Here is a 14,227-nt window from a genome sequence, read left to right as displayed (position 1 = left end):
ATCCTAGCTACTCAGGAGGCTGAGATCTGAGGATCGCGGTTCAAAGCCAGCCCGGGCAGGAGAGACTGTGAGACTCCTATCTCCAATAAACCACCCGAAAACCGGAAGTGGCACTGTGTCTCAAGTGGTAGAGCACTAGCCTTGAGCTGAAGAGCTGAGGGACAGCGCCCAGGCCCAGAGTTCAAGTCCCACGACTGACAAAAAAAAGAAAGGATCGAAACGGTGTAGTGATTGTTACTTCGTTTTCACAAAATGTTTACGACATTGACTTTCCATGTCTTTCCATTGACTTTCTAGAATGAAAATCCAGTTGCTCCCCTGCACCTCTGAAGTAGGTGTGGGTGTGACTCGATCCCTGTACCCTTCCCCTGTTTTGGCTCATCCTGGCTACTGGTTAGGTCCTGGCTCTTCCGTGGTGACTTCCCGTCCTTCAAGATGTGGCTGTCCCATTTCCTCACCCACACCATTTGTGTGACCTCCTTTGTGCATCCTGGTACTGGGATATGAACTTCGAGCCTCATGCTCTCACTTGGCTTTTTCTGCTCTAGCTGGCACTCTAGTGCTTTTGGCTTTTTTTTTTTTTTTTTGCCTGACCTGGGTACTGTCCCTGAGCTTCGTTTTGCTTAAGGCTAGTACTACTTGAGCCACAGCACCACTTCCAGCTTTTTTGGTAATTTATTAGAGATCAGAGTCTCATAGACTTGCCTTTCGAGGCTGGCTTCAAACTGTCATCCTCAGATCTCAGCCTCCAAAGTAGCCGAGATTACAGGTGTGAACCACCAGTGCCTGGTTCTGATGTAGTTTTCTTGTTTGGTCCTCTTAGGAATCCAGAACATACTCTGTCAACCTTTGCTTTTAATTGTTGCTTTTAATTGTCAGTATTAGTCAGACTCATTCTCTAAACTTAAGAGATATCTAGAAGATTCTCTCGCTCTTTTTTTTTTTTTAGTATGTGGTGGGGCTTGAACTCTGGGCCTGGTGCTGTCCCTGAGCTCTTCAGCTCAAGGGGAGCTCTGTCTCTTGAGCCACAGCGCCACTTCCGGTTTTCTGTTGGTTAATTGGAGATAAGAGTCTCATGGACTTTCCTGCCCAGGCTGGCTTTGAACTGCAGTTCTCAGATCTCAGCCTCCTGAGTAGCTAGGATTATTGGTGTGAGCCACCAGCGCCTGGCTGGAAGAATCTTATATACTTGATGGAGCTCAAGGTTTTATCAAAGAATGAACAATTAGCTGACTGACAGCTCCTGGACTAATGGCTGCCTCTCTACAAGCACAAAGCTGCTGTTCTTTTCTTACAAGTAGCCCCCGTGGCTCACGCCTGCAATCCTAGCTCCTAGGAGGCCAATTGCTGAGGATTGTAGTTCAAACCTAGCCTGGGCAGGAAAATCTGTGAGACTCTTTATCTCCACTTAACAACCAAACAAGCCAGAAGTGGGGAGCTGTAGCTCAAGAGATAGAGTGCTAGAGTGCTAGCCTTGAACAAAAAATTCAGGGACAGTGTCTAGACCCTGAGTTCAAGCTCCAGGACTGACAGCACAAAAAAAAAAAAAAAAAGGAAAGGTAAAGAAGAGAGTATCTTAGCTGCCAGAGGTCCCAGTTTAGCCACCATTTAAGTAGAACTGGGGTATGTATCTTCCTGGGCCACAGCGATCTGACTTGTGGGTTGGTGGGCCTGGCTTCAGGCTTAGTTAAACAGCTGGGTTGTATGTGATGGGAGCTGATGTCATTGTAACCCTCTTTTGTTGTGCTAGATCTCCAGCTTGCCGCCGAGCTTGGGAAGACCTTGCTGGATCGGAACACGGAGCTGGAGGATTCTCTGCAGCAGATGTACACAACCAATCAGGAGCAGCTACAGGAAATTGAGGTAATTACTTCCGTGCTTCTGGTGGGCGTCTCATGTGTCACGTGAGTTCAAGCCCCGGGACTGGCACCAAAACAAAACACATTAGGCCTGGGCCACAACAAGGTGCTGAGGTGGTGGCATAGCTGACTGCACCCACTTAGTTGGGGAATCCCTGAGTCTCCCCTCAATGCCAGCTCGAGCTTGTGTCTGTACAGGGCGGATTATGGGCTCTCAGTCTAATAACCTGGGGCAGAACGCTGCCCAAAAGTCCAAGTCTCTGTGTAGAGGGGACCCTGGGTCACACACGTCCATCACTGTCATCTTCAGAACTCCTCTTAAACTTTATAAGGTCCCTTTTCTTCATTTAGACTGTAGTTCATTTTTATTTTCTTCTCTGCTGAAAACTTTTTTTGTGTGTGTACCAGTCCTGGGGCCTGAACTCAGGGCCTGGGTGCTGCCCCTGAGTCCCCCCCCCACCCCCAGTTGTGGGGCTTGAACTCTGGGCCTAGGCACTGTCCCTCAGCTCTTCAGCTCAGGACCAGTGCTCTACCACTTGAGCCACAGCACCACCTGGGCTGGCTTTGATCCGTCATCCTCAGATCTCAGCCTCCTGAGTAGCTGGGATTACAGGCATGAGCCACTGGTGCCTGGCTGTCCCTGAGCTTTTGTACTTCAGGCTATTCTCTAACACTTAAGCACTGCTCCACGTGTGGCTTTTCCGTGGTTAATTGGAGGTAAGAGTCTCAGAGACTCTTCCTGCCTGGGCTGGCTTTGAACTCCGGACTCAGATTCCAGTCCCAAGGAGCTACACAGGCCTGAGCCACCAGCAGTAACATATGTACAGAAAAGAGTACATGCTAAGTATACAGTTTGGTGAATTTTTACAAAGTAAACATACCCAGGTGCCTAGTACCCAGATAACAGTTATCAGCCCTGCCAGCCACTGCCCCACCCACACTCCAAAGCTGAAACCCTGGTTTTGAACTTTCATTTACAAGTTTTGTGTGAGCACTTTATTGGTGCTGAGGGTTGACCCCAGGGTATGTGCATGATAAGCACACATTCTATCACTGAGCTACACCCGAGCCCTAAACTTTCTTTCTAGAATGTTTACTAGTGTTTGTCCTCATTTGAAACTAAAACAGTAAGCTGGGTACTGTAATTCTAGCTGTAAGCATACCTGTAATCCTAGCTACTCAGGAGGTTGAGATCTGAGGGTTGAGGTTCAAAGCCTATCCAGGCAGGAAAGTTGGTGAGTTTCTGATCTTCGGTTAGTCAGAATAGCCAGAAGTGGCTGTGGCTCAAGTGATAAAGTACTAACTTTGAGCCAAAAAAAAAAAAAACTTTAGGGATAGCACCCAGATCCTGAGTTCAAGCCCCAGGACCAGCACCCCTTGTCTCCCCCTACACCCCGGCCCACATACCTATAATCCCAGCTATACAAGAGGCTGAGATCTAAGGATCAAGATTTGGAGCCAGCCTGAGCAGGAAGGCATGTGAGATTCTTGTTCCCAGTTAACCACCAAAAAGCTGGAAGTGGAGCTGTGGCTCAAGTGGTAGAGCACCAATCTTTAGTGGAAAGAACTCAGGGGCCTGAGTTGAAGTTCTAGGACCAGCACACACACAAAAAGGAAAAGATGAGAGACCCCGTTGAAAGTAATCATCTCCCTGGCTTCAGAGAAGCCTGTGTCCATCTGACTTTTATTCAGGGTTAATTTAAACATCTTAAGTTCTGTTTTCACTAATACAGAGTAAGGCCGGGCGCTGGTGGCTCACGCCTGTCATCCTAGCTACTCAGAAGGCTGAGATCTGAGGATCGCGGTTCAAAGCCAGCTCGGGCAGGAAAGTCCATGCGCCTCTCCTCTTTAATGAACCACTAAAAAACTGGAAGTGGCGCTGTGACTCAAAGTGGTAGAGCGCTAGCCTTGAGCAAAAAAGCACAGGGACAGCGCCCAGGCCCTGAGTTCAAGCCCCACGACGACCCCTTCCCCCCAAAAAAAGAATCCAGAGTAAGATTTGGCCTGGCTGGGAGAGGGAGGGGAGAATGGAAGCTGTGGAGATTCCTGAGGCCAGATGCCACTTGCCTGTGGTGGTGGAGGCTGCTTGAAGCCTTGCTTCTCGCGCATGCGCCTACCGCAACTGCTCCTCAGCCCTGTACAAAGGGAGTCGTGTGCCCCTTCAGCCTCCCTGTTATGCTAGACTGCCTGAAGGACCTTTCTGGGAATTGTAAAACATTTAATGCTTCTATGTTCTGCTTTCTCACCATTCCCCACAACATTGGCGCTGCGGCTGTGCTTATTCTTGGGGTCTTTGGACACAGTAGGTAATTGACAGAGGGTACAGGTGCACACCTGTCGTCTCTGCATTTAGGAACCTGAGCAGGAGGGTCTTGAGTTTGAGGCTGGCCTGAGCTGCATAGTAAGACCCTGCATGTCTCAAAAACATACCAAACAAAAAGCTTGTTGAAAACAGAAACTAGATAGCTCAAACACTCTTCCTACAAGTCCTAAATCATGGGGTTTCATCACAGGAGATTTTTCTGGAGCAATGTTGTACGTGTTCGAAGATTTAGGCACAAGCCCTCAATATCATTTGCAAATAGCTGGAGAATTTCCATGTCTGATTAGGATGGGGGTAGCTTCATTTTCCTATTCATGCTCCCCACCCCTAAGATTTCCTACAGGAGAAATAATGGTACTTTAATCAGGAGAAAGAGATTTTTTTTTTTCTTTCAAGGTTTATAAGAAAAGTTTGTTCCGAGGATTTGGGTTTTAATCCTTGTTTTAAAGATAATCCAAATTCCCTGCAAGCCCTCCCTCCCCACCCCCACCCCCCTCCCAGGACTAGAGCTTGAACTCTGGGCTCCTGCTTGCTAGGCAGTTACTCTGTCATTTGAACCACATCCTCAGTCCTTCAAGTTTTAGTCTGTCTTTCAAGAAGTGTCTTGAGCCTTTGCCCAGTCATTTCTCAACCCTAGGACCAGAGAGGCATGTGCCATCACCCCCAGCTAGTTTGTTGAGTTAGGATCTAACTAACTTTTACCTGGGCTCTCTTTGAGCCTCCATCTTCCAAACTGTCTCCCGAGTAGCCAGGATTACAGGTATATACCACCATGCTTGGCCCTTATGTCTTTAGATTGGGTTATGTGTTTCTGTTCCTGTGTTCCAGGTTAAGAGTCCCAGGAAGAGCCTGGCGTGAACAGGTGTTGAGCAATCCTGTTGGCATTTCTTTCCCATTGGTCCCCCTCTTCCAGGGGGCCTGTTTTCGACTTGTAACAGAACCTTGTACCCTCAGATGAGGTGGTATCCCGTGCAAAGTTCTACACAGCGCGATACTGATGTTCTAGACTTTGATATCTGGCCATTAAGTCAGCATTTTTGTCCATGTTCCTGCCGCCTCACTCACATCCCTCTTCTTCCGCGGTTAGGTTTGAACTGTTTCCTTTCCCTCCTCAGCATGGAGGGTCAGATTCCTTTGAGCTGTTTGCCAAAGATTCTGAGCTGAGCGAGCAGCAGAGCGCCGGCGCTCGTGTGGAGAAGAGAAGAAGGTGCTCAGCTCCTTCCACAGTCAGCAAAACAGTCCTGCCTGACTCAGGCCAAGCCGAAGGGCCCAGCCTGGGGCGTAGAGGCCGGGTCGCCCTCGTCAGGGCTGGCTCACACAGCGGTAGCTTTTCTAGCCAAGTTCGGCCCCTGGCTGGGGCGGGAGGGTGGGGGTCACATATAACTGAGTCTTGGAGAAGGGTTTTTCTGATTAGTTTTGATTTAATATAGTGAGATTATAACTCCTGCCAGATGAAACAGGCGCCTGGCCATTCTCCAGATTATCCAGAAAACAAAGTCCTCTAACACCTCAATAGCACACGTTCTTGAAAGAGTTCACTGTATTTTTTATTACAGGGTTTATATATTAAACAAGATTTTTTTTCTTTCAGTGGCCTCTTGGTACTTAACTTGGCATATTAATTGATTTCCACAGCCTGAATTTGACATTGTTTCTGGTTCTTTCTCTTTTTCTTTGCCAGTCCTGGGGCTTGAACTCAGGGCCTGGGCACTGTCCCTGAGCTTCATTTGTTCAAGGCTAGCACTCTCCACTTGATACCCAGTTCCACTTCTGGCCTTTTCTGTTTATGTGTACTGAGGAATCGAACCCAAGGCTTCATACATGCTAGGCAAACTCTACCTCTAAGCCACATTCCCAGCCTGTGCAGATTTTTTGTTTGTTTGTTTTGGTTGGTCCTGGGGCTTGAACTCTGGGCCTGGGCACTGTCCCTCAGCTCTTCAGCTCAAGGCTAGCACTCTACCACTTGAGCCACAACTTCACTTCCAGTTTTCTGGTGGTTAATTGGAGATAAGAGTCTCACAGACTTTTGTGCCAGGGTTGGCTTTGAACTATGAACCTCAGATTTCAGTTTCTGAGTAGCTAGAATTACAGGCGTGAGCCTCTGGTGCCTGTGTAGATTTTTTTTTGGGGGGGGGGGTCCAGTCGTGGGGCCTGAACTCTAGGCCTGGGCGCTGTCCCTCAGCTCTTCAGCTCAAGGCTAGCGCTTTACCACTTTAGCCACAGCGCCACTTCCGGCTTTTTTCTTTTTGCTTATGTGGTGCTGAGGAATCGAACCCAGGGCCTCAGGCATGCAAGGCAAGCGCTCTACCACTGAGCCACCTCCCCAGCCCTGTGTAGATAATTTTTAGAGCTTGGTGATGGAGCCCTGTTCCAGTAAGCAGCTCACACCTGTAATCCCAGCTAGATGGGAGGCTGAGATGTGAGACTCATGGTTTGAAGCCAGCCTGGCAAGGAAGTCCATGGCCAGTCCTGGGGACTGAACTCAGGGCCTGGGCACTGTCCCTGAACTTGCATTTCTCAAGACTAGCACTCTACCACTTGAGCCACAGCGCCGCTTCCGGCTTTTTTTGTGTATGTGGTACTGAGGAATGAAACCCAGGGCCTCATGCATGCTAGACAAGCGCTCTACCACTGAGCCACCTTCCCAACCCCCATGGGACTTTTATCTCCAATTAACCACCAAAAATAGCTGGAAGGGGAGCTGTGGCTCAAGTGGTGGAGTGCTGACCTTGAACACAAAACGTGAGGGGCAGTGCCTAGGCCCTGAGTTCAAGCATTAAAAAAAAAAAGGCAAAAAAAAAAAAAAAACATGAGAAAGCATTCTGTTATAATAAAAAGCAAAGTGAATAACTGTAACCAAGCTAAGGCCAAAGAAGAGAATGGTGAGGATTGAGCGTCAGAGCAGCAGACCTGCCGCCGAACATACTTGGCACATGAAATCCACTTCCAGCTCTAGTACCTCCCTCCCCTCCCCCCCCACACACATACACAGGAGGAAAGGGCGGAGGAGGGAGATCCAGTTGGCCCTCTAGTACCTAGTGGGCCTCCAACTGATGATCCTCCTTGTCTCTGCCTCCCTGGTGTTAGGATCTCTTCTGAAGAGAAATACATTCTTCAGACAAGTGACAAGGTGTAGCAAGGCCTTTGGACCTGTGGGGGTAGCAGCTTATGGGAAGGCTAAGCAGTAGGGGCAGGGTGGAGGGAGAGTCTGGGTAAGCTGATTAGCTTGGATTCCTCCACGCTGGCCTCTGCCCTGCCCTGCCCCACAGGGTGACCTTTGTCTAGCTTGGCAGGGGGAGGGGAGCCTTTGTCTCCGTCGCCCTCCCCTCAACAGTGCCAGGGACATATTTTAGGGTCACACATAGGACATATGTGTCTCCCCCACATATATTTTTAATCTCCACAGCCACAGCCCCATGAGATCCTGATTGAAAAAAAGGTCAGGAAAACCAGGTTCTTGCCAACGTTTACATAGCTCTAAGCAGCAAGGTAGGACCCTGCCCCCCCCCCGCCCCCGTCTCCAGTGGATACTCGGGGTGGTGAGGAGGAAAGCGCCACCATGCTTGCCTGTAGAAACTATTTACCTATTGGTTTACTTATTTTTCTGTCAGTCATGGGGCTTGAACTCAGGACCTAGGCAGTGTCCCTGAGTTTTTTTGCTCAAGCCTAGTGTTCTACCACATTTAGCCACAGCGCCACCTCTGGTGTTCTGGTGGTTCCTTGGAGATAAGAGACTCACGGCCTTCCCTGCTCTGGCTGGCTTTGAACCACTGTCCTCAGATCTCAGTCTTTTGAAGAGCTAGGATTACCGGCATGAGCCACCAGTGCCTGGCTTAGAAACTTTATAAATCAAATGTCTAATGACTGGGTCCAGTCCAGACCTCACAAGGTGTTGTGAAGTGACAGGTCTGACCAATGGGGCGAATTCTCCTGAGCGTGTTTGGCTCCATCAGCCTTCAGATGAGAAAGTTATGGTCAAAGAGGCTAAGGGATGGGCTGGGAAGGTGGCTCAGTGGTAGAGCGTTTGCCTTGCATGCATGAGGCCCTGGGTTCAATTCCTCAGCACCACATAAGCAAAAAGAAAAAAGCCGGAAGTGGTGCTGTGGCTCAGGTGGTAGAGCCCTAGCCTTGAGCTGAAGAGCTGAGGGACAGCGCCCAGGCCCAGAGTTCAGGCCCCACGACTGGACCCCCCCACACACACACCTACCACCCCGGCCAAGGGAAAAAAAAAAGAGGCTAAGGGTTGGTTGAATGTACTGCCACCCAGCCATGTAACTGGGCTTGGGAGAAAAAAAAAAAAGGCCTAAAGATTTCTTTCAACACCAAGCAAAAGCCCACCAAATATCAGTCTGGTTCTTGGCAAAAGAAGTGTGTTAGAAGCAGGTGTGGTGACATACACCCTTAATCCTGGCACTGGAGAGGCCGAGGCAGGCAGATGGCGAGTGGGAGGCAGTCTGGGCTGCGTAGTCAGACCTGGTCTCAGAACATAACAAAACAAAGCGCCTGGCGTTACCGCGAGGGAGTGAAGAGTTACATCTAACTGCAGTAAGAGTGTTCAAGTTAATCCTCAGTCTGTTAGTGAGCATCAGCCATGCCCACACTCTCTTCTCTCTGAGGTGGGCGTGTCCTCCACAGAAACCTGGCTGGGATTGGGGATGGCCTGAGGAGGGCGGGGCATCAGGGCAGCTTCCACTGCCCGTGAACCTGCACCAGGAATGAACCCTGTGACAGGTTTCTCGGGCAGAGAGACATTAACTTCTGCTTAAGTCACTGCATTTCCAGAAGCTCACTCAGCGAGATACAGAGAAGCCACCTCTTCAGAGGTGGAAGCTGGAGTCTTCATTAGAGAGCCAGCGATCGCAGGCAGACTAGCGTCCCAAAGAACCTGCAGCGCCCAAGGTTAGCACAGAGCTCATAAAGGCAAAGCCCGCACAGGCAGATGCCGCCTGGTACGGGGACTAGCAAAGCATGTTCTACGGGGAGCAAGCTATCCAGGGGGAACAATCAAGGGCAACCGAGGGCAGGTGTTCTCTGGTGCAAAACTTTCCTGGAGCTAAACAACTTGTGACACACCTGCAATTCAAAGAACATCACCTCTGTATTGCTTAACAAAATCCCACCACCCAGCTGCAGAGCAAAGCAAGTCATATCTCCTCTGAAGTTCTTGGAACGGGGTGAAAATTCCCCATCATCCATTAAGATGCCCAAATGGCGATGAGGACAGCATGGCATTCCTTAGATCCACTATCTGTATTTCTCCTGTGCCTAGCATGCCTCATGGAGGAGGGAAAAAAAGAAAAAGGAGTATTTTCAAGTAAAAATCATCAGAAATTCTCCACTTTAGTCCCTATTTCTGTTAAGTATGGTATTTTGGTTTAAACTTTGGGCATATTTTTCTAGCCTTTTTGTTGTTGTTGTTGTTGTTGGGGGTGCTGGTCCTGGGTCTTAAACTTGGGGCCTGGGCACTGACCCTGAACTTTTTAGCTCAAGGCTAGTACTCTACCACTTTGAGCCACAGTGCCACTTCTGGAGATAAAGAATCTCATGGACTTTACTACCTGGGCTGGCTTTGAACCGTGATCCTCAGATCTCAGCCTCCTGAGTAGCTAGGATTACAGCCACTGGTGCCTGCTTTTTCTTCTCTTTTTCCCTTCCTTCCTTCCTGAGTTCACATTTATAACACGAGGGGTTTCACTGTGACGTTTCCATACATACACTAGGTGCATACTGAATTCACCCCCTCACCCATTCCTCCCCCCTCCCATCCTGGTAAGTTGTATTGTGCTATGTTCTCATCCCCTCCCTCGCCTTCCTAGACTTTCCCTTCTCCATTAGGGTTAGATTTTCCTTTCGAATGGGATCTTTCTGTGTTGTATGCTTTGTGACATCAGCCCTGCAGCGCAGTGCATGCCGGGGGAGCTGAGGGACAGCGCCCAGGCCCAGAGTTCAAGCCCCACAATCGACCAATAAAAAAACCTGTGAGAGGCTGCGGATGTGGCTTAGTGGTAGGGTGCTTGCCTAGCATGCATGAAGTCCTGGGTTCGATTCCTCAGTATCACATTCACAGAAAAACCCGGAAGTGGCGCTGTGGCGCAAGTGGTAGAGTGCCACCCTTGAGCAAAAGAAGCTCAGGGACAGTGCCCAGGCCCTGGTTTCAAGCCCCAGGACTGGCAAACAAAAACAAGAAAACCTGTGTTGATGTTATAGAATAAGAATTGTATATTTGGAAGTGGCGATGTAGCTCAAGTGGTAGAGTAAGCCTTGAGCAAAAGAGCTCACGATTAGCGCCCAGGCCCTGAGTTCAAGACACACACACTTATATTTGTTTTTTGTCCTGATTCGTAGCACTGAGCTCCCAAAACCCTTGGAATTCTCTGGGTGACAGGAACAAGACTCAGCTGAGGGCCTGGCTGGCAGAAGCCTCTGGAGGTCAGGTTCTGTCATCAGTACCTGTCTCAAGGAGCTGTATGACCTCTGCCAGGAAAACTATTTTGTTGTTTGATTTTTTTTTGGGGGGGGGACGGGTTTAGAAATGTAGCCCTGGCTGGCCTTGAGCTTTTGAACTGGGATTAATGACACGTGCTACCACACTTTGCTTGTAGTAAAACTTTTTCTTTTTTGTTTGCCAGTCCTGGGGCTTGAACTCAGGACCTGGGCACTGTCCCTTAGCTTTTTCCCTCAAGGCTACTACTCTACCACTTGAACCACAGCCCCACTAACTGCTTTTTGGTGATGAATTGGGAGGTTCACAACCTTCCCTGCCGGGGGCTGGCTTTGAACCACGACCCTCCGATCTCAGCCTCCTGAGTAGCTGGCATTACAGGCGTGCGCTACAGCCATGGGGCCTTCGGGGCAGGTGCGCGAGCCGCAGTGCTGGGAGCAGGCCGAGCTTGGAGCGGCGGCTTCTGGGGGCCGCAGGCGGCCCTCGCCGGTGTTGGGGGGCAGAGGCCTGGCGTCGGGGCGCCTCGCCAGCGTGCGCTGGTCTCTTGCAGTACCTGAGCAAGCAGGTGGAGCTTCTGCGGCAGATGAACGAGCAGCACGCCAAGGTGTACGAGCAGCTGGACGTGACGGCGCGGGACCTGGAGGAGACCAACCAGAAGCTGGTGGCCGACAGCAAGGCCTCGCAGCAGAAGATCCTGAGGTCAGCTTTCCAGACCCCAGTGGGTGCGGCGGTGCGGGGAGGTCCGTGCTGTGGCTGCGGAGGGCATGGGTCCAAGGTGGGGGAGAGGGGGCACTGAAATTCGGGCTTTTGGAGAGTGGAGATTAAATAGGAGCCCTTGCCCAGCGGGAAAGCGCCGTCCGTGGGTCTTGCCGCAGATCTGCCCTAGTTGCTTCTGCTCTTCTTCTAATACGACACGCCCCCATCAGCTGGTGTCGTTCCTTACACACAGCCTGACGGAAACCATCGAAGGCCTCCAAACCAACATCGACCACCTCCAGGGCCAAGTGGAGGAGCTGAAGACTTCGAGCCAAGGCCAGAGGCCGAGGCCGAGCGAGGCGAGGGCGGCGCCGGCCTTCGCCTGTCTGAAGGAGCTGTACGACCTGCGCCAGTAAGAGGGCGGGCGGGGCGGGCTGCCCCGCACACCCCGCAAGCCCGTGCCTGGCTGCTGGCGTGGGTGGGAACTCCTTTGGGGGAGACTCGAGCATTTAATGTGCTAAATCCTAAGTTTCATTTTAGAAATTCTTCTTGAGAAGATAGATTTTGGGGTGTGTTTCACATTAGTGTGACATTTCAGGAGAAACAAAACTCCAGGCAAGGTGGGGACACTGGTGGCTCAAACCTGTAATCCTGCGGCTGGGAAGTTGGCTCCGTGGTAGCCCCTGGGCTTGCCCCGCATGCATGAGGCCCTGGTTCGATTCCTCAACACCACATAAACAGAAAAAGCCGGAAGTGGCGCTGTGGCTCAAGTGGTAGAGCACTAGCCTTGAGCTGAAGAGCTGAGGGACAGCGCCCAGGCCCAGAGGTCAAGACCCATAACCGACCAAAAAAAACACCAACCTTGTAATCCTAGCTACTCATGAGGCCAGGTTCTCAGGATCACGGTTTGAAGGCAGCCCTGGCAGATGCAGCTCCAATTAACCAGCAAAAAGCTGGAAGTGGAGCTGTGGCTCAAGTGGTAGAATGCCAGCCTTGAGTGAAAACGTGAGAACATGAGGCCCTGACTTTCAGCCCCAAACCAAAAAAAAAAAATACCTAGGCAGACAGATGGTTTGACTGAAAAACAACGCCTTTATAATTTGGTTGCATTTAGATCTTTTTGGAAGTGGAGGGCTCCGGTTTAAACTCAAGGCCACATGGTGGTTTGGCTTTTTTGCTGGTTCCTTTGGGGATGGAGTCTTAAACTTTTCAGCCTCAAACTCAAGTCCTCTAGATCTCAGCCTTCTGAGCGGTCAGGCCTGTAGGCACGAACCAGTCTGTGTGTGCCGGTCTTGTGGCTTGAACTCTGGGCCCCGGGGCCTTCTAAAAGCTCAAGGCTTGCTCTGCCGCCTGAGCCCCGGCGCCGCTTCCAGCATTTTATGGTTAATTGGAGTAAGAGTCTCACAACCTTTCCTCGCCTGGGCTGGCCTTGAAGCTCGATGCTCAGGTCTCAGCCTCCCGCGCAGCCAGGATTAAAGGTGTGAGCCAGCGATGCCCGGCTTGTGGTACTTTTCATGGCCGTGTCTTTCCCAGCCTCCCGGGGGTGGGGGGTGCACACAGTAGGGGGGGCCCTGTGGTCACACCCCGTCCCCCCCCCCCGCAGGCACTTCGTGTACGACCACGTGTTCGCCGAGAAGATCGCGTCTCTGCAGAGCCAGCAGAGCCCGGAGGAGGAGGAGAACGCGCACCTGCAGCGGGCGGTGGCGGCGCTGCAGGCGCAACTGGGCGCCGAGCGGCGCAAGCGCGCGGCGCTGGAGGAGGAGCTGGGCCTGGTGCTGGCCGAGAACCGCGAGCTGGAGCAGCGCCTGCGCGGCGCCGACGCCTGCCGCGCGCGCGCGCTCGAGCTGGAGGCCGAGGTGGCCGACATGCGGCAGCGGCTGCGCGCCGAGCACCCCTTCACGGGCGGGGTGGAGAAGCTGGTCCCCGACGCCCTGTTCGTGCCGTTCAAGGAGCCCGGCCAGAGCCTGCTGGAGGAGATCTTCCTGGGCACCCCCGAGGCGCCGCGCCGGCCCCTCAAGCGCAGCAGCAGCGAGACGGTCCTCAGCAGCAGCGCGGCCGGCGCCGACGCGGCCAGCGGCCACGAGCACACGTGCATCCGCCGGGCCAAGGCCGTGCGGCAGAGGGGCGTCTCCCTGCTGCACGAGGTGGACTCGCAGTACAGCGCCCTGAAGGAGAAGTACGAGGCGCTGCTCCGCAGGTGCCAGCCCGAGCCGGACTCGCTGTCTCACAAGGCCGTGCAGACCTCCTCCCGGGCCCCGGCCGCCAGGGAGCCGGCCGCCGGCGCCCCGGAGCCCCCGCGCGGCCCCCCGAGCCCCGGCACGCCGCCCGAGTACAAGGCGCTCTTCCAGGAGATCTTCAGCTGCATCAAGAAGACCAAGCAGGAGATCGACGAGCAGAGAACCAAGTACCGGTCTCTGTCGGCGCAGCCGCCGTCGGCGCAGCCGTCCCCCGCGCAGCCGCAGTCCGGCGCCGCGCTCTAGCCCCGCCCCGCGCCCCGCTCTAGCCCCGCCCTGCGGCCGCCGCCGCCGCGGGGAAGGTTCACACTGTGAACTCACCGCACTGCGAAGAACGTCAGCCTCGCCGGGGAGGCTCTCCCGCCCCTCACGTGTAGATGTTAGCTAAGGGACAAGCACGGCCCCGAGTTCAAGCCCCAGAACAGACCCAGCCCTGAGGAGAGGCGTGAAGGCCATTGCCGGCCTTGGAGCGAAGGAGAGCGGCCTGGCCGGCGGCGCCTGCGCGCTCCCGCGCCCGCGCGCACCTGCACCTGCGCCTGCGCGCTCCAGCTCCCGCAGCACTCCGGGGACCCCGACGCCTGCTCACCCGCGCGCTCGCATACTTCTAATTTAAGACAAATATTTAAGAGAACTGAGGTCCTGATGGTTGTATATATTTTTCTAAGCGCCAAAT

The 14,227-nt window shown here is 52.6% G+C and overlaps 1 protein-coding gene across 1 annotated transcript in view; it reads left to right on the top strand.

Annotated features, from left to right (window-relative positions):
• Cdr2 (cerebellar degeneration-related protein 2, 62kDa) overlaps positions 1-13,800 on the top strand; it is a 23,090-nt gene extending 9,290 nt beyond the window's left edge. Inside the window, exons 2-5 of the mRNA XM_013011432.1 lie at positions 1,751-1,863; positions 11,175-11,323; positions 11,574-11,732; positions 12,924-13,800. Of these exons, the coding sequence (XP_012866886.1) occupies positions 1,751-1,863; positions 11,175-11,323; positions 11,574-11,732; positions 12,924-13,800 (1,298 nt within the window). The remainder of the gene's footprint in view (positions 1-1,750; positions 1,864-11,174; positions 11,324-11,573; positions 11,733-12,923) is intronic.
• Positions 13,801-14,227: the final 427 nt, after the last annotated feature.

This window comes from Dipodomys ordii, unplaced genomic scaffold (genome assembly GCF_000151885.1).
Source record: "Dipodomys ordii isolate 6190 unplaced genomic scaffold, Dord_2.0 Scaffold14, whole genome shotgun sequence".
Taxonomy (NCBI): Eukaryota; Metazoa; Chordata; class Mammalia; order Rodentia; family Heteromyidae; genus Dipodomys; species Dipodomys ordii.
The sequence above is the reverse complement of the archived record's forward strand: the minus strand, read 5'-3'. Positions and strand labels throughout refer to the sequence as shown.